General features: G+C 38.3%; 1 protein-coding gene across 2 annotated transcripts in view; it reads right to left on the bottom strand.

Moving 5' to 3' along the window:
• Positions 1–21,084, bottom strand: part of SLC26A4 (solute carrier family 26 member 4) — a 401,657-nt gene that overhangs the window by 220,935 nt on the left and 159,638 nt on the right. For both annotated transcript variants that reach the window (XM_044088553.1, XM_044088554.1), the window contains exon 5: positions 8,931–9,121. In XM_044088553.1, the coding sequence (XP_043944488.1) occupies positions 8,931–9,121 (191 nt within the window). The remainder of the gene's footprint in view (positions 1–8,930; positions 9,122–21,084) is intronic.

The raw sequence follows: 21,084 nt of genomic DNA, 5'->3' as shown, positions 1-21,084 counted from the left end.
CACTACCACAACCACTTGGATACCCTGTCCTGGGTGTAAACATCTTCACAACAGATGTGGCCAGAGCTTAAGGGACAGACATCAGCTTGCCCATCCTGGAAGGACAGAGGTGGCTAGCACCACCAAGTTAGTAATACTTACCTATGGGTGTGGGAATCACTTGCAGAAGAGGCTGGACAAACTTACACTGTTTCAGAGGTGAGTGTATGACTAACTTGTGGAGGTAGGCATGTGTGGAAATACACATGCTTCTCTCTGTCCAGGCATCCTTTGTAGAATCCCCAAACTGCCTATGGGGGAAGGTTTAGGTCATAGAGTGGACCTCTACATATCTAGCATCTGGCCTGCTCTGTCACACCCAGCTCTAATGTTCCAGGTGAACAAATGGCTGGATAAGGCTTCCTGGACAGGAATGAATGGGTGGTTGAGCTCTCACCCAGTCCAGTGGTGCTCGGTCTTACTCCTGCAAAGGATGGATAAGCCAAAGGGGTACAGGAAGTGGAGCAACTGGACAAGTCCTGTAGCAGTGGTATAACAAAATGACATGGATCCAATAAAATAAGGCTTCCATACGTTTAGTCAAGTGTAGATAAAGAACATCAAAAGTGTAGTAGGACACAAACCAAACTTAGCAACTGAGAAAAATTCTACCAACCACCTAGGCAAGGCTCCAGACATAACTTGTATTTTTTTTATTATTATTATTATTTTTGAGCACTTTCATTTTTTAATAGTAAAAACAAGAACTTCACTAGCAAATACAAGTCAAATGAGAAACGCAGTTTAAAAAGAGAGCCAAAAAAAAAATCACATGACTAAACACTAACAATCATTAAATAGTGGGTGCTGTCACAAAAGGAAATACTTGTACTGAAATTTAAAGTGCAAATGAAAAATAATAGATAAACTAATATAATATCATTTAAAATATAAAAAATACAAAAACTATAAGTGCAACTTTTGCATCAGTAAAAATTCACTTTATATTTATGCGTTCATTATGCCCAAGATCCCGATCGGCTCTAAGCCAAATTTGCCATGCAGATTCACATCATTCAAGCAAACTGTTACTGCCACCAAAAATTGTGTGTGTACAAAATCAAAAACAAAAAAGTGAACTTCTTAAAGTCACTACATAAAAGAACATGTTTATTAAGTGCATTATTTGGATCTTTCGTACGTATAGCCAAGTTGTGCTCATGGATTCTCCTTGAAAAACATCTTATAGTCTTGCCGATGTAAAACCTTTCACAGGACTCGCAGGATGCCAGGTAAACTAAGTACTTAGAATTACAGTCAAATCTTTTTTTTTGCCAAAATGTAAATACCCAATCGTTTGAAATACACTGAGGACAATGAGCACTGTACCTACATTGCTTACACTTGCCACAACAAAAGGTGCCTGTTATGTGTTGAGTGTGTAAGCTGGAGGGGGCTGTACATTCAAAGCTCTAAAGGAACACAGTCAAGCCTGAAACTTGTACATAGAGAGCTCTAAAGGAATATATTCAAGCCTAACACATTTTTCAAGATATACAACCTCATTCTGCAAAGTTGTGTATCTGGTGGCCAAAAAACAAAAAGGTTGACAAGCTGTGTCTGGAGCTTTGCCTAGGTGGTTGCTAGAATTTTTCGCGGTTACTAAGTTTACTTTGTGTTCTACTAAGCTTTTGGTGTTCTTGGTGTTTTTTGTTCAGTGTTTCCACCGTGGCTGGAGAGGTTTCCACACATGACATTTTTTTCAATTTAACCATACATTCTGATCCAGAGGCTTTGTGGCTTTAACACAGAAACTTAGTTCTGCTGTTTCTGTGGTTAGCAGGTTTTTAGAAGTGTTGGTTTCCAGGAGCCAACCTAACCTGCCTTGCAATCCTACTGTCATCCTTTTGGATTTTACAAAGCAAAGGGAACATTTGGTTCCTTCCATCAATGAAGACTTTCCTAGTTTATTCAGAAGTGACACCCAGCAAACTGAGAAAGTAATGGAAAACACTCTTAAAAAGGTGAACAATCCTTTTTCATTGAACACAGAAAACTACAACTCCGTGACTGTGAGTAACACCACAATTTAATGAACTAGAATTGTGTAAGAAAGACATTTTTAATCTTGTACATTTGGCCACCAGATACACAACTTTGCAGTATGAGGCTTTATATCTTGACGAATGTGTCAGGCATGAATCTGTTCCTTTAGGTTTCCATGTGTACAAGTTTCCCAATGGTGTCCTACAGGATGACCCTTTACACCAAGAACTGGTTGCCTTATTTAACAGCACTCAAGTTTCCCTAATGAAGGCAACAATTACAAAAAAGACATTTTGACCATTAGGGAACAAGTTTTGCAATTAGACCAACAGCATACCTCTCAACCTCTTAGTGCTAGAAATTTGGACAAACTCTGTCATAATTGAGGGACAAAAGCCCATAAATTGGGACAGATTTTAAATATTGCTCTTATAAACTTAGAAAGCTGCTAGAATAACAGGGTTCATGTTAGCATGCATTATCTGAAAGATTTGAAGTCTGAAACTCAAATGTAAGTCATAATTTAGTGACTTCAGTGCTAAGATCATCCCAGTGATTTGCCAGAAAACCACAAATTTTATGATGAACAGACCCAAAATATGAGGCAAAAATCTGGACATTCTGCAAAAATCAGGACTGTTGAAAGGTATGCCAACAGGTCAAAAGTTATAGTTGTTTTTCTAGTTTCCACACTTTATATTCAAGCATTACTGCTCTAAAGTTGATAGACTGAGAGTTTCCATAGTCAACAGGAAGCAAGGGAAACTTAAGAGAGATTTGGCACTGTATAAAACTGGTACAGTTTACCGTTTAAAAACACAACAATAATCAGCAAAAAAAACTTTTTCCTTTCACAAGAGCAGTTCTACAGTAATGAAATTATCCAACACTAACGAATAGACAAGAAACAGTACTGACACAATTGCAGCAACTGACATCGCCACTAAGAATAACCTTGGCAACACATCTCCCCACCCCCCCATTCTCTCTCCAGGTCCTTTTTAAGTCCATCCTTCAGGAACAGTGAGAACACCAAAATAGCAGCAAGAGCAAAGGAAAAGATAAGGGGAAGAACAAATTGAAAAGTTAAATTTTCATTTTGAAGTTTTAACTCTCAGTAAGTTTTCACTTAATGAATGTCATTTGTCTGTGTTGTCAAAAGGTTTTTCTTTTATACCGACCAGTTCTGTTGTCACTAAATTGCTTATTAACCAGTAAACTATATGCTCAGAAACTAAATCTTCAGTTCATTATGAATGACATACTAGATATTCATGGTGAAAATGAAAGACTTTTTAAGAGAAGTACTTTTAATCCCATGTTTTATATGATTGTACGAAGATGACATAAGAAACAAGTTGAAGTCTAAGCCTAAGTATTACAACCTCACTACAAAGGAAAGGTCTGCATTAAAGGATGTATCTGCTGACAACAACCTTAGGGTCATGAAGGCAGAAAAGGTGGGATGATGGTTATTATGAGTGTAAATTTCAATCAAGCCATCCTACAGTTACTGTCCAATTCAAGTTGTTACACTGAGGTTACACATGACATTGTCAGCGAAGGTTTTGCAGCCATCGATATCATTCTGTTTGACATGTTCTGAAAGGAAATTTTGACCATTGCATTTATTCCTTTCTTCAAGCACAACATCCGAAGATAACTAAGCTCTTTGGTATACCCAAAGTGCACAAAGACAGACAAAAAGCACCATTTAGGCCTATATTTGCTGCAAGTACTTCTAAGACTGAGCCTTTTATCTATTTTGTTAGACCATTTGCTTAATCCTATGGTCCAGGAATCTGAATTTTATCTACGTGATTCCTGGCACTTGGAGTTATTAACTGTTTTTTTTTTCACACTGGTGACAAGTTTTGTTTTTCTTTTCTTGATATAGTGTCACTTTACACCTGTATCGAACAAGTAAGTGGCATTGAGCTAGTGAGAGACTATTTACGTGTGTTCAGCACTTTTAGCAATGATAAGATCAACACTGTTTGCTCATTACTTGAGATAGTGTTAGACATTTTTTGTTTTTTGGGCAAGTACTACAAGCAGATATCTGGAGTTGCTATGGGTACTCGGGTCACGCATACCTCTCAAATGTACAGATTGTCGCAGAATGTCCAGATTTTTGCCTCTTATTGTTGGTCTGTTCTTCATACAATTTGTGGTTTTCTGGCAAAACATTGACGATTGAAGTCAACAAATAATACCAAATAATGACAGTCATTTGAGTTTCAGACTTTATATCCTTCAGAAAATACATAATAATGCAAAAACAGTTATTTTAGCAACTTTCTAAGTTTATAGGATCAATATTTAAACTCTGTCCCTATTTTTGAGCCTTTGTCCCCCTCATTCTTTCTGGCTTTATACAGATTTCTTGTACTGATATGTTGAGGGGTATGCAAGTCATGTGGCTCCAGTCTTTGCAAATTTAGTCATGGCCTCCTGGGAGCAGAAGTTCATCAAGTCTCACCATCTTCTGAAAACCATTTTGTTTTACTGCAGATACATAGATGATTTGTTCCTGGTTTGGAAAGGTACCTATAATGATTTTCTACTGTTCATAGAATATCTCTGAAGAAGCCTATGTACTGACGAAAGTGCTTAGTTGTTCCAAGAGAATAAACAGTCTGTGCTTTTAACTGGTTGCGATAATTTTGTTTTTTTACTTTTGTTCATAGAACATCTTAACACCAGTACGGACTTCCTCGGGTTTACAATCAGTGGCTACGGTAAAAGCATCAATTACTTGGATATTTCTTTCAGCTTACAGTAAAAGAATAAATTACTTGGACATTTCTTTGAGCTTTGATGCCTCTCAAATGTCCTTTGCAAGCAGAATTTACAGGAAGGAAACATTTGTTAACCATTACTTGCACAGGGACAGTTTACATCTATCACATATGAAGAGGCATGTTATAAAAGGCCAACTAATCAGACTTAGTAGATCGACCACTGACAATGATATTTATTTAGACGAGACTTCCAAATTCATGAATTTCTTCATTGATCAAGGTTATGATAATAACTAGCTAGTTGTGATTGAAAACGAAGTTGCATTTCTTAGGGACCACAAAGCTCGACCTATACTGGGTAGTGTTTCTTCAGCAGTCTCTTTGGTTGATGATGTCAAAGGTGTGTTAACATCTATCAATCATGTTTGCTTTCAGCAAGCTTTTTCTATCCCCATTTCTACTGACATGCCCATTATTAGACACATTATCAGTAAAAAATGGAAAATTATATTGGGCAACAATGATCTTGCCAATGTGATTGTAGACAAATCTTTTTTCACCTACAAAAAGCAATTCAAGTTGAAAAACATCTTTGAATGTGCACCTTTCCTCCAACTTACACACTGAACACATGCCAAGCACCTTTTGTTGTGGCAAGTGTAAGCAATGTAGGTGCATTACACATTCATCCTCAGTGTATTTCAAACTATCGGGTTTTACATTTGGGCAAACAAAAGATTTAACTGTAATTCTAAGTACTTAGTTTACATGGCATCCTATGAATCTTTTACATCGGTAAGACTATAAGATGTTTGTCAAGGAGAATCTACAAGCACACCTTGGCTATGCGCAATAAAGATCCAAATAATGCACTTGCTAAACATGCTCTTTTATGTAGTGACGTTAATAAGTTCATTTTTTTCATTTTCAATTTTGTTCACAGAGAATTTTTATGGTGATAGTAATAGTTTGCTTGAATGCTGTGTATCTGCATGACAAATTAGGCTTGCAGCTGATTGGGATCCTGAACTTAACAAACACATACATTTAAAGTGTTTTTATTGATGTAAAAGTTACACTGATAGTTTTTTTTTTATTTTTTATATTTTAAATTATATATTATTTTATTTGTTATTTTTCACTTGCACTTTAAATTTCAGTTCAAGTGTTTCCTTTTGTGAAAACACCCACTATTTAATGATTGGTAGTGTTTGCTCACGTGACTTTTTGGCTCTCTTTTTGAACTGCTTTTCTCATGTGACTTGCATTTTCTGATGAAGTTCTTGTTTTTACTACTTAAGAAGGAAAGCACTCAAGTGTAGATGAGTTTAAACTCATTGATTTCTGTTCCCTAATTCTGAATTCCCTGATCAAGTTTCAGAAAAGAAATCACTGCCAGAGCAATTTCAATTTGTGCTCTGATAGTGATACAAAATAATGTTGTGACTTTTCTTTTGTCTCCATAGTCATATGACTATGGAGTAAGCAGAAAAAGTAAGAGCTCTCGGAAAATAAAGATGTTTTAATTGTTAGTTCTGTGGTACTGCAGCACCTTGAATGGTTTGTTTCATCCAGTTGAAGATGCAATGATCTCATTAATGAATAAAAATATGGTGAAACTCAAAATAGTATTTCCTCAATGGCAAATCAAAATTATTAACTTCATTTACTTAGCTTTTCAAATGCCAAAAATGAAAATTAGGAGCACAGCTAAGACTGCTTTGGACAGATTTTGCTTGTATAAAAATATAGCAAACTGAAAAGACTGAAAACAAAATCAAGACTTCAAAACTATCATGACAATGCATCTTTCTATGGGAAAGACCATATCTTCTTGTAACAAGCTGTCAGCCAGTAAACTGAAAACAGAATTAAAAAAACTGGGGAGTAGTATTGAAATCAATGACTTAAGGTGTCAACTTTTGTTTTCCATATACATATATATATATGTGTGTGTGTGTGTGTGTGTGTGTGTGTGTGTGTGTGTGTGTGTGTGTGTGTATGTAAATATATATATATATATATATATATATATATATATATATATATATATATATATGTATATATATATGTATATTCACTTCAGAATCTCAAAATTCTGAAACAACGAATTTCATATGATAGAGACCATATGATCGATGTTTCAGAATATCAAAATTCCGAAACAAATCAAAAAAAATAAAACACCCCCACTACTTAAATATTCCAACTCCAAGATTGTACTACAGCGAGGAAAAGGGAAATCTCCTGTTCCACGCTGTATGCAGATCTCCGTTCACAATGTCGGGATTCTGAAGTTTGATCATATGGTCTTGGCCATATGAAATTCGATCTTTCAGGATTTCAGCATTGTGAAGTGTTCCCATACATACATATACATACAATTGAGTAGACTGAAAAACCATTTAATCAAAACTTACATGATCGAGACAACAACAAAACTTTATTTTTAACAAAATTTCACATCACTGAAATTTTAATCCAGGAAAAGAGGCAGGTGGCCAACATTAAGAAAAAAAAAAGTGAACCATGTTAAACCCACCCAAATTGGGGGCTTTGCCCCCCCCCCCACACACCCCACCTAAATAAATATACCAACTCCCAGAATGTGCTATAGTGGGGAAAAGGGTAAATTTCTCCATGTTGGCCAACTGCCTCTTTTCCCAGATTAAATTTCCAGTGATGTGAAACTTTGTTAAAATAAGGTTTTACTGTTGTTGTCTCAATCATGTAAGTTTCAATTAAATGAATTTTCAGTCTACTCAAGTAGAACATATGTTTGTATGTATATATATATATATATATATATACACACACACACACACACACATATATATATATATATATATATATATATATATATATATATATATATATATATATATATATATATAGTAGCCCTACTGCAGTATCAGTCTTAAGGAAAAAATCACTCAGGTGCTTTCTTATTCCTCCAATACACAACAAAATGGAGTACATTTTACCTTGCAAGAATTGCCACTACTATGGACATTCAGGAGTCAGGAAACAGCACAGTAGTGCTCCATAGCTAGCAACAAAACTGGAAAGAAATATCCTTTCATTATTAAAAGGTGATCACAAGTACAACATTTTGCTGTGCTTGAACGTAATACTTTCTGCATTGCTGTCTTTCCCCTTTGAACATGATCTGAAGTATTAAAAAATACCCATTCCTTTTAACTGATAACTAGACCTGACAAATAAAGTTCTGACTCAGACAAGCAACAGAAAAGAGAATAATTCCTCTTGCGGGTCCTTCATCTTGTTTTCCATTAGCAGAAGGCAGATATGGAATCTGTGGCATTTTTGAAAAACAAAAATTAGCAGCAAAAGATGAGAAGCACGGGTGCAAAATCCAGTAACATACCGTTAATGATATTTTACTGGATTTGGCACCCGTGGTTCTCATCTTTTGCTGCTAATTTTTGCTCTTCTAGTTGGTGAAATTTTGCCTTTTCCTGGTTGGCATTTTTGAAAAAGTTTAATTGGAGTGGCATGAGGTCAAAAGTCCATCACTAGAATTACTTTCATTGTAAGAAAATAGAATGTGCATTTTGAACATAATTTCTGGTGTAGCGAATTCAGGAACATTTATTTTTAATATTGCATTTCAAATGACAAAATAGAAATACTTAATTGAAATGAAAGTGGAAGCTTTGCTATACTTACTTTTGTTTTATTTTTTACATGCAATGCATGTAGTCACCTAAAACCAGATCTACATGGGTAATTATGTCCTGAACGTGTGGCATCACCTAATAATATGCCATGTTAGCACAGATGTTTAGATAAGGTACACAGGGAGGCTTGCTGTGGTCTCTGAAGGGCAAAATATTTGAACAAATGGCAGGAGTTCCCAGTAAATCCAAATACTGCAGCTTGGATCATTGTCCTTGTACATAACTTCACAGTGCATTTACTGATCCCATTTTAAAAATAAGCAAAAATAATGTACATTAGTAATGCATTTGATCAATGTGGCCATATCAACAAAGACACAAGTAAACTGTATTTACATCTTACAACTACTTAGTAGACAATCTTGTTTCACAGTCAGAGCAACTACTTATAATTAAAATTGCTGAAGAAAAAAGTATACCTTCAGAGAACAAAACTATAGCTATATAACCAGCATTTTACCTGCAGAATTCCACATAAATATGAAAGTGTCAATGAAACAGTGACCCGATCTGTATCCCTGGCAGCTGTATTCACTGTATAAGCTATTGTACCATTTGGTCCTGTAGCATTGCCTGGAACTAGGTAGTTACTGTCAGGAACTGCACTCTGAACGTAGATGCCAACCATCAAACTGGTAACAGGGAAAGGACCTGCAAGAATACAACAAATACAAATAAACTTTAAATCAGTGTGAACTTCAGCTTGATTAAGTGAAAGAACATAGTCAGTTAGATTCATAGGTTCATAGGTTGGTACTAGGCTATCGGCCCTAGGGCCTCTACAAGCCTAGCCATAACAATTCCCTGAATATTTCTTCCCACAATATTTACTTCCTTGGACCCCTGTCTAGCAGGGTGACTGACGTGATCCCTGAGGTGAATTTCCTATCTCTCATCCAATCGTCAAGGTTCCTTTTGAAGAGGGCCAAGGAACGCTCTGCTTGACATGTATGGGCAGTCTATTCCAGAGTATGGGGAGTCTCTGTGTCAGGAACCTATCCCTCCAGCGTGTTTTGTTCATTGTGATGGCAAGATTTAGATTTCTGGAGCATGTGGCTCTGAGGGATTGGGATTTCTTAAAGTGGAGCATGTCCAACAGCTCAGGGTTTGACATGGCCTTGTATGTTAAGCAGAGATCGCTTCTGAGTAGTAATTGGCTCTTTCAGGACAAAAATATATCTCCTTGAGTAATCCAGGGATCCATTTGGCCCTTATTTGTTTGTCCTAAAGAAAGATTACTTAGATTTACATATATTATGCTGACAATATATTTACCAATCTGTAATACATCCAAGCCAAATTTATCAGAAATGCAGGGATTTTTAAACATCTGCAAAACTTCTGATGGGTTACTAATGTTTTGCTGCTGCCTACTATCACACACCTCAGACACATCAGATTAAGTTTTAACTGCTTCAAATGTACAACCAGAATATTTTGCACTCTTCATGAGTTGTTAAAAGTCCATCCATTTCAGCAATTTACTCCTGAAGTCTATTTCAGCATCTAACAACTTTATTATTTAAACTTTCCACTCATGGCCTCTCTCTGTCTGCTGCAAATGCATGCTACCTAGCAATCCCTGTCACTCCTGCCAGACAAAATATAGAAAATACCTGACTGGCTCACTATATTGTTGCAGGATGAGCCTGCTTTAAGGACCCCTACATGACTCCCAAAAACCTAATCTCACTGCCTCAGCAGAAAGAACAATGCAGAACTATTTGTTCCAAGTGTTCTTCAAACCATTCCTTACAGCGAACAGAAAAAGGAAAGTACAGTAGTACAGAGAACCTACAATAAGAGAAGATGTTCTCATGTGTCCCTTGCTGCAGTCATGAGCAAAGAGCTCTCTAAGGACAGGCTGAGTCCACCATCTAGCCTGACTTCTGAGAGTTAAACATCCTTCCCCCTGTCACACTGAGCTGACACCACCTTCCCACAACAGTGGCACATCTTGGTATAAATGTGGCATGAACCCACATAATCTTTACTTCCTTACTGCCCCACTTAAGGCTAAAACCATTGTAGCTTCCTAAAGATATCCCTCCAATGGTTCAGTCAGTCAACAGAGAAATATACCCCCACCCCCAGAGGGCTATACAAAAAGAAAAAAGAAGACTGAGCTAATGACAAGGAAAAGGACAGTAGGGGAGGGTGAGGGAGGAAAAGACTGTAGTTGTCCCACCCTGGTGAATAATGGTCCCATAGTAAGAGAGGATGGTGAGAGGGGAAATGTGGATGTAACAGTGAACACACTTAAACATCTCCTGTTAAGGTAAGTTAGCTATAAGCTTAGACAATATTTTTCATGGATTATACTGTTACAGTCATGATCACATGGAGTCACAAAACTGTTACTCCTCAAAATGAAAAGGGGAAGGTTGGCTAAGATGCAGTGGATGTTTGTAGCATGCCATGAACAAGAGCAGGAGCAAATCCAGTACTAACCCTGGAGATCAAGCCCAGCCTGTGGCATTTGGAAATTGTATGGACTGAGAACCAAGTAGTAACTTCTAAAATCTCCTGTGCACTTACCCTCCAACAAACAAACATGTATACACACACACACACACACACACACACACACACACACACACACACACACACACACACACACACACACACACGCACGCACACGCACACATGCACACACGCACACGCACACACACAGACACACGCACACATGCGCACACATGCACACATGCACACACACACACACACACACACACACACAAACACAAGCGCGCACACACACACACACACACACACACACACACACACACACACACACACAGACACACAGACACACACACACACACACACTCACACACACTGATTAAGGATGCAATGGTAACTGCATCCCTGGTAGACTGAGCTCTTTCCTTCCCCACTTGACTGTTTTTTATTATATTTGTAACAGAAGGTGATACAGTTTGTCAGACATTTAGAAATGGTTGGTTTTGAAATTTGTAAGCCCTCATTCTTTAGAATAAAATCAAGGAAAAGTTGGTCACATATTCTGATTCCCTTGACTCTATCCAGGTAAAATTCAATTGAATATGCACATCCAAGGCATGTAACATCCTTTATAGTTTGCTTTCAGGATTTGGGAAAACAGGGAGTGGTATAGCCTAGTCCAAGAACATTTCTAAATCTCTCTTTAACATGAGGAAGGAATTAATCTCAGTGTCACTCTGTCTTTATGGAAGTGTAAAAAGGGCCATTTGCAAACCAGGGTTTGGACTCCATCCTGCTAACAAACATGGGCATAACTACTCAGTGTTTCAGTTCAGGAGTCTGTGGTATGAAGTAGTGTTTTACTCAAGTGGAGGAGATAATGTTTTTAAAACAAAATGTAAATCCCAAGCTGTTGGCACTAGCTGAATGGGTGACCTAAAGAGAAAGGTGCCCTTTAGAAACTGTTTAGGAGACTTATGGCTAGATATGTATCCCTGGCAAACAGGCAAAAACAGCCAGAAAAAGTGCACTTTGATGTGTATGCTAAATCATAAGTTAAGCAGTTTAGATAAGTATTACAAAATAAGAAATACCTGTACCCTTTTTGGGTCCTGGTTGCTCCTTTGGTACCAGAGGGAAATATTGGTAACCATTTGAAATGTCAGGACCCACTACAGCAAGTCCAAAAATGTGGAGACTGAATGGCTGAAAGACTGGATTTCCATATACTGTCTGAAATGCTATTTCTTGGAGTATTCCCTTTTTTCCAAGGTATGGCGATCTTGAAGTTGGTATATATAAGTTTAGGAAGCTCCCCACATGGGGGTGCAGCGGGGCTTAACACTGTGCAGAAAGAATTTTAAGGAGAACAGCAGTTTATGAGATTTGCTCTTCTCCAGGTTTTAATTATATTTTTTTTTCTTTTTTTGGCTTTTATGCACTCAACATTTCAAGTGCCATCATTTCATTAAGGAGGTGGAAATGTCTCCTACTTGGCTAAGTATGATTTTTTTTTTCAGTACTTGACTTCTGAGCCTTCCTCGTGATCTTTTGCATGGCTTCTGAATAAGGGTGCCCCATGGGTAATAAGGTCAAATTTTCAATGCTGTTAATCTGAGTATGGTCATATTTGGGTGAACCAGAGAGTTGCAACAGAAAGCCCACATGCTGAAGAAACAGGAAAGGTTTCTGCCTTACTATTTGCACAAGAAGTGAGAGACAGTGTTGTCATGACCAAACTGGTGCAATTAAGACTATTTTTGTATGTTCTCTATTATGTTCTGAATCACAGGGACAATAAGATTATTGGTGGATAAGCATAAAGAGCTAGACCCTCTCAAGTCAGTGAGAATGAATCCACTGTTACAGTTGTCTTATGAGGCTGTGGAGCAGCAGTATGCTTTCCTGGAAGCAAAAAAGGTCTGTTTGTGGTACCCCCACCAACACCTTTTCATAAGGTACAAGACTATATGAATAGCTATCTTTCACTTATGGGGATCTGTTGTTGTCCTGCTCAAGCTGTCTGCCAGAGAGTTGTTCAAAGTGGGTATCTAGAAAGTCCTCAAGGACCCCTGTACTGCTTGAGCTTTTTCCCATGTTTGTACAGCTAGTCTGCATACAAGGTAGGAGTGTGTCAGCCCTCTTGTTTGTTCATGTTGTATTGTCTGTAATCGCATGCAAGAACTTTGGCGTCCATTAAGGCATGACAGTTCTGATAGCTAGAATAACTGCCAGCATATCCTTTATGGTGATGTGCCTTTTCTCCTCTGCTTGCCTGCATCACCCCTGCACTTTGAGTCTGTAGTTAGGTTCTCCCTAAACTATATCTGAGGCATTTGTGATCAATGTCTGGGTAGGTGAAAGTTGACTGAAGTGCATTTCATCATCCCTGGATACTTGTGTCGTCCAGCATTCTAACTCACCCCTAACATAAGGCAAAACTGGGATACTACTCTCTTGAAATTGCCGTGCTATCCCCAAGCATTCTTCAGGAACCATTGAAATTTTCTTGCGTGCAGTCTTGCCACATCAGTATTGTGGAAGCCTTGAATTCTAAGTTCCTTAGAAATTCCCTGGCTATGACTTCTCTTCTGGAAAAGATATTTAAGGGATTCTACTTTTTCCTGAAGTAAAAAGGCCATCATACTAGGATCAAATTTAATTCTGGTAAGTTCAAAGAATGCCCCAATTTTTGGAAGCACTCTAGAGTACAGGCCATAGTCCCCTTCCTTCTGGCAGGGAGCTTTGATTATGCAATCATTCAAGTAGGGGTAGATATAGATGCCCATGATTCTGCAATGAGCAATTGCATGAACCAGACATTCAGTGCAGTAGTTAAATCAAAGGGCAAGAACTGATAGTGCTGGTCCCCTAGCACAAGTCTTAGGTAAGCTCTGTGGTCTTTGTTTATACAAATGTGAAGTAAGTACATTTAATGCAAGTGTTACCTTACAAGCTTGGTCAACCAGGAGGATAAGAAAGAACTGTAGAGTCATCATTTTGAAATTCAGGACCCAGACGATCTTGCCTACTTTTGCAAGATCTAAGATGAGTCTCTAGAGTCCATCTTTTTTTTGGCATCAAGAATAATCATAAGCAAAAAAAATGGCTTTTTGTCCTTTGGGCATGAGCTGTACAGTGCCTTGGACTACCATCTCTTAGATAAGGAGCTTTTCTAACTGGGTACCCAGTCAAAATCTTAAAACTCAATAGTGCAAGTTCTAAAACAAAGAAACTTTCAGTGTGATTCACAGGAAGTAACATTGTTGTGCAATAGTCTGTGTTGCACATTAAAACCATTCTTGCAACTGGTGATGGATATATAAGCTGCTTAGAACCCCTGATGTGGAGGGATGTGCCCTACACCCCTGCTGTTAATATATACTAACTCTGAGATCACTGTATCTGTGAGAAAAGGGAATTCTATAAGTTACAGATATTTTGAATATAGCATGCATTTCCCTATAATCACATTTTAATTTTCTTAGCTCTGAATATCACTCTTCCCACCTTCAAACTTAAATCAGGAACCCGGCTGACTGTTTCTGATCCTTGGGACTGGCACCAATGTCTTTCACCTTTGGGAGGGACAGAAACTAGAGTCGATACCTTTGAATGTAATCTCTAGGACCCACTTCTCTGATGTTATGTCTAGGGAGTTTTCATAAGATAGAGCCTACCGGTCCCTATTTTCTGAGTTGGAAGAGAAATTAATAAATGCAATGGGGAGTCTGAAGAAGGAAAGGGAAGGAGAAAAGACTAGTGTTATTAGAGCTGCACCCTAGCTGAGGTTGAACCCTAATGGCCCACAGACTGTCCTCTGTCTTACTGTAGCCATCTTTTCTGGACGACTTTTCTTACCTTTTCGCCTTTTCCCTTTGACCTGCCTCTGGTAATAGGGTCATTGCTTTGTTAGGTAATTTCTTCTGTATTCTGTATTTGGGAATTGTAAGATGACATATGTTGTTTACTAAATCCATAGTTTTCCCTTTTTCCTCTGATCTTTTAAGATAGCATGTGATGGGGATCCACACTGCAACATCTTATTCAATGGGTTATTAAGGGGCATTAAGGAGTTGTACCCTGATTTACACAGGCAGGGATTGGGTCCTCAGCACGGAGTGCCTCCAAATGACCAGACCTATGCATTTTGTCATAAGAAGACTAGAAGACAGAATAGTAAGAGAAACAAGATAATCATTACATGTATGTCTTCATAGGAAAGGTAGCTTAGGAATATTAGTGCCCAGGAAATAGCTGGGCATAGTCAGGAGTCAAACAGGAAAGGTTTTCATTTATATTCGAGGATATGTGCATTGCTGAGGTTAGTGAAAGTAGGTGAGGCATACAGGAGTGTAGGCAGCAGGTTGGTGGATGCAAATGTTATCCAGCTGCTTTCAGTCAGATATTATTTGACACTTCATAGACTTCTGATGTGCTTTTTGATTGCTTGTTGGATGTAGAGATTAAACACCATTGTTTACTATAACTCATAGTAATTTAGTACTAGAGACTACCTCAATATTTGTTTTATTTGCAGTGGAGATCTGAAAGTTAGTTTTGCATTTGGTATGAGATGTAGGAGTGAAGAAGAGAAGGAGAAGTTTCATCTTTTTTGTGTTTAGTTTTAGGTCTGATTTTGCTAGCCAATTTTCTGTGGAGGATCTTGTGTGAGCTGTTGGAGAAGAATGGCATTTTGTGCAGAGCAGATAAGGGTTGCATTATCGGTATACTGGAGAAATTTGACCTGCGTTAAATCAGTGTGTAATTAATAGATAGGTTAAACACAAGTGGTCGTAGTATGGAGCCTTGGAGAACACTGTCATCAACTGGTAAAAAGGTTGAGATGCTAGACTGCCATTTAACAGTTTGGGATCTGCCAGACAGATAGCTGACAAACCAGGAGGTACTGAAACAGGACAAGATCAAGGGAAGCCAGCTGATGGGGCAGTTTATTATGACAGACACTATCAAAGGCTTTAGATGGGTCAGAGAATAGTGAAGATACAATATTACCTGTATTGTGGCTATGATTAATGCTGTTAGAGAAGTCTGTTAGAGCAGTAGTGGTACTATGGTTTGATTTAAAACCCTGCTGAGGAGGGGAGAGGAGGTTATTGGTAAGAGTGTGATTGAGGAGTTGAGAATGAACACATTTTTCTAAGATTTTTGATAAAGAGAAAAGTATGGCTATGGGTCTACAGTATGAAAGATCAGTTGTGATTCCCCCTTTGTGCAGGGTAGGATGAATGATTTATTCCATAGGGAGGAGACATAAGACTGTTGGATGGCTCTTTTAATGAGTATTGAGATGGGGCAGACAATGGCAGGTGCTGTGATTTTCAGATATTTTGGGCAGGTTATCTGCAGCTAGGGTCATACGTTTTAGTTTTAGGAGGTGCTTTGTAATGACAGAGGTTGGGACAGTGTTGATGGAGGAAGTGTTATGGTTGTTACTGACTTTGGTGTTAAGCTGGAGTGAATAGTTGGTGTCTATGTTAAGTAATGATTTTTATGGTGTCGATGAAGTGTGAGTTAAATAATGAAGTGACATTGTTTGGGTGTGAGTCTGGGTGTGGATTGGGCTGCACTGGTCTACCAGGGGATAAACATTTTTTGATGGAGCTCCAGAAAGCCACAGGATTTTTTTATTTGGTGACTGTTTTATAGGTTAAAATATTGATTTATTTTATTATTTTTAACTTATTTTGAAATACAAGAAAAATGTCACTTGATAGCTGAAGAGACCGCCCGTACTAAAAGAACAGTAAGTGTAGCAAAAACCAGGTGATCTCACCACAAATGCAGCCAGCCGTGCAAAACAATCCAGTATGATAAAACAACTTCAAAAGTAGTCCACAAAGGTTCAAAATATATCCAAACGACATTGTTTTTATCTGATGAAGCGTAGTGGCAACTACGCAAAAGCGCTCATTTTTCAATAAACCTGTCGTTTGGATATATTTTGAACCTTTGTGGACTACTTTTGAAGTTGTTTTATCATACTGGATTGTTTTGCACGACTGGCTGCATTCGTGGTGAGATCACCTGGTTTTTGCTACACATTATTTTTAACTTATTTTGGTTTGACTGCGAAGGTGTCTGAAGTTTCAGAGATTTTGTTGAGTTTTGTTAACTTTCCATGTTTTTCATGTCTTATCCCCATCATGCATTAATTTTTGGTTGCTTCAGATAGACAGTGGGCAGTGTTTTTGTTTGACCTTCTTTCTGCATATGGGTGACATTTTCAGGAAGCTAGTATTAAATATGTAGAATGCATCATCCAGGGGAATGTTTTGAGAGTATTCCAGTTAACAGAAGTAAGAATGGTTAAGAAAGTTTCTCTATTAAAATTTGCTCGATTTTGTACTTCTTTAAATAGTATTTCTTGGGTTGAGGAGTTGTGTGGCTAAGGGTAAAGACTGGAGATGATAGCCAAGTGTCTCTGGTAAGGTGCATGAAGATGAAATGTTATCAGGTTTGTTTGATAGAAACCAGTCTAATGTTGATTTTTTCTTTCCTCTTTAATTTGTTCATTCTGATTGTGGCATGAATGAGTTGTGAGTAACTGTATAACTCTAGTAAAACTGAGGCAGAGGTGAGGAAGAGCCAATCTATGTTTAAGTCACCCAGGATTATTGTTTTGCGGTGAATATTTGATGTAGTCCAAGACAGGAAATTTTGTAAAATGTTCATGTTATCACTAGGTGGGATACATAGAGCTATGATAGGGAGACTTTTCCTGTCATTTAGTCTGTGGAAAGAAATGAATATCTCAGAATTATTGAAGAGGTGGGGGTTGTATTTGCATACAGACAGAGTTCCATGGTTTTAGAATGCATTATAGCTATACCACCACTTTTTTGCTTTTCTGTTAAATGTTCATATGTTGTAACCTGGTATGGTGATTTGCTCTTCTTTGATGCTTAGCTTCAGCCAAATTTTGGAGAAGGCTAAGAAGTCTGGAGCGTGGGTATTTAGCCATGCATGAAGGTCAGTAGTTTTGTTACTGACGCTTCTGATGTTGCTATAATAGAATTTTAGTGTCGACTGAGCCAAGGGTGGTGAGCACCAAGACACATTTATTCTGTTCCCAGGGTAGGGTGAATATCACCACAGAGTTGTATTTTATTAAAAGGAGAGGGCACAGGGAATAGTTGTTTATGTTTTATTCTTGCTCTAGGGGGAGTTTTGGCATTGATGGTTGAGGCTGCAAGAAATGGGCATTTAAAGAGGTCTATGTAGGAGCTGTTATAGAGGTTAGGTGATATATAGGGGATGCTGGCAGTAATTTTGCTGGGGGTACTAGTAAATCATTGGTGAAAATGTGGATATGGTATGAGGAGGAGTGTGTGAGTATGGTGGGTATGAAAACTAGCATGAAATGTCATATGGGTAGGTTACATGTTATGTCACATGACATAGTGGAGGATTGTTGGTGATGTGGCTGAGGACAGGGAGAAGGACTGTAGGTGATGGAATTAGTGCAGGGAAGTGGGACTGGGGTAATTTAAGTGATTAGATTTTGGGAGAAAGGTATAATGGCGGGTGCATTTTGGAGACACAGATCCATTTGACAGGAGGTAAAATACTGGGGTAAGGAATATAAGAGATATAGGATTTGATAGCTGAGTGGGGAGGATGGAATAAGTTGTGATCACTGGGGGGGGCAACATGGGATCAGTTAGTAAACAGAAGGGAGGAAAGAAGTTAGCATGCTTAATTGCAGACTGACGGCTTAAGAGTTATGTGTATATTATTATAACTGGGATATGTCTTACATGAGTGTATCACTATAGCTATTTGTATGCATTTAAGAGGGGTGGAAAGTATTTGGAGTCCTGGATGGAGAACAGGTCCTATAAATACAATGTAATAGGGGGTGGCTGGGAAAGTAGGGTGGAAGGGGAGCAAAGTGGATAACAGCACCACAAAAGCAGGAGGTAATCAGTGTGGACGTGCTCAGCATGAAGATGCACATTATCACACAGGAATCAGTATTAGAGATTACCTCTGCCTTTGAAATGTATTTATACACACTGAGCTGTTGTGCCAGAATGACCTCAGATAACTCAGATCCATAAAATGGGACAGACGAGATAGAAATAGGAAGGTGCACTAATATGAAGAAGATGCTCGAGGCTGTTACTGGTTTGAATGCAAATGTCCTGTAAGGGCTTCTAGATACTACAAAAAAGAGGGGCAGTGACAAGTCTGAATATTTTTATCTATTTATTTATTTATTTATTTGACGTTTGTTTAGTAGGAAAGTCCGACTGGGCATATGCCCATTTTCAGCAGAGGCCCGGGGAGAAAAGCACCAGTGAACATATTAAAACAGATTATAAATTACAAATTTAGAAAGATTCAGACAATATCACAGACATACAATTTCTGGATACACTAAAAGCAAAGAAATATAGTAGGATACTTTATATACAAGGTACGACACTGCATATACAATGCCTAATATATATGTTTTTATGATAATACATGACACATAAGTAAATAAAGTTGAGACACACTGTATATAGATTGTAGCTAGAGAATTTTAGCAGTAAATTTCAGGCATGGTTTCTAAGATAAAGAAAGGGTATAGTACGGGTAGAAAGAAAGAGTATTTGATAGAAAAGGTATCACTGAAAGACAAGCTAGTATTGAGGGGAAGCAAGATGGGGTAAACAAGATTAGAGACATAAGAATAGTAATGAATACTATGGTGGTGTGGTGCATGGGCATATGATCAGCTGTGGGGTAATTTATGCAACACCTGATCAGCTGTGTAAACCCCTGTATTGCACAATTAATAGTTAAAAATTACAGTTGTTTAAAATCTTACCATAATGGTAGATGTCCTTGCTTCACTACTACAGTATTCTTAACAGATGGGATTCCCTCCTGTGGAAGCCTGAGCATCCAGCCAGTCTACCAAAGACTACTTGTTGCTTTTAAAATGTATGCTGAACATCACCCAAGCGCTCCTTGCATAGCACAGGGCATAAAGCTGACATTCAGGCCTACCATAATCAGAACTGAATGGCCCAGTAGGAACACAGTCCAATAAACCCAAGAGGTAACCTGTACATCCAGGAAGGCAAAAGACTAGGGAGGGAGTGAGGGAGGAAGCAAATACTGCAGCAGTGAAGGCGAGGACATGTACCGTTATGGTAAGATTTTACATAATTGTACTATGTCCTTGCATTCACTTGCTGCAGTATTCTTAACAGATGGGAGAGTGCCAAAGCTCAAGAGGAAATTTGGTAGGAAGAAGGTGCAGAAGAGCCCCCTAAAAAGCCATGAAGAACGGCACTAGCAAAACCAGCCCTAGCTCTAGAAATACCATACAATTTGTAGTGCTTGGTAAAGGTATGGACAGAAGTCCAGGTGGCTGCATCAAGAATAGAATTAGTATCTATGCCATTGTAAAAAGCACCCAAAGAAGCCACAGCTCTAGTAGAATGACCCTTAACTGAAGAGGGAAGGCTCTGGCCATGAAACGTAAAGGAAATAGCCTTAGAAATCCAAGAAGAAATAGTTTGCTTGGATATGATACAGCAAGTCCTAAAGATATAGGATGACAAGAAACAAATAACTGATCAGATTTTCTAAAAGCCTTAGTCTTATCCAAATAAATCCTGTGTTGCCTATGCACATCCAAAGTATGCAGCACCCTCTCACTGTCAGATTTTAGACAGGGGAAAAAAGTACGCAGATTAATAGACTGATTCAGTGATAGCTCATTAACCACTTTAGGCATAAAAGAAGGGTTAGTGTGCAAGGACACCCTGTCCTCATGAAGGACCAAAAAGGAAGGACAAGCCATAAAGGCCTGCAACTCAGACACCCATCTGGCAGAAGTAAGGGTAACAAAAGAATAATCTTCCAGGAGCAATGTAGCAAGGAAACTTAAATAGTAGGCTCAAAAGGAGCCTGAGTCAACTTCTCCATAACAAAATTAAGATCCCAGGGAGGAGGAACAGGCTTCCTGGAAGGTCTAATATAAGAAATTGTTTAATCTCAAAACTAGAAGCTAAAGGAGGAGAAAAAGGCAGCCAAGCAGTGATAGCTGGTAAGTGGGCCTTAATAGAAGAACAGGCCAAACCAACATTGAGCAACTCACACAAATAAGAGAGAACCAAAAGAACATTCACAGT

Source organism: Protopterus annectens, chromosome 11.part0 (assembly GCF_019279795.1).
Source record: "Protopterus annectens isolate FY-2018-M chromosome 11.part0, PAN1.0, whole genome shotgun sequence".
Lineage (NCBI taxonomy): Eukaryota > Metazoa > Chordata > Ceratodontiformes > Protopteridae > Protopterus > Protopterus annectens.
Note: the sequence above shows the minus strand (reverse complement) of the source record. Positions and strands in the feature narration are given on the sequence as shown.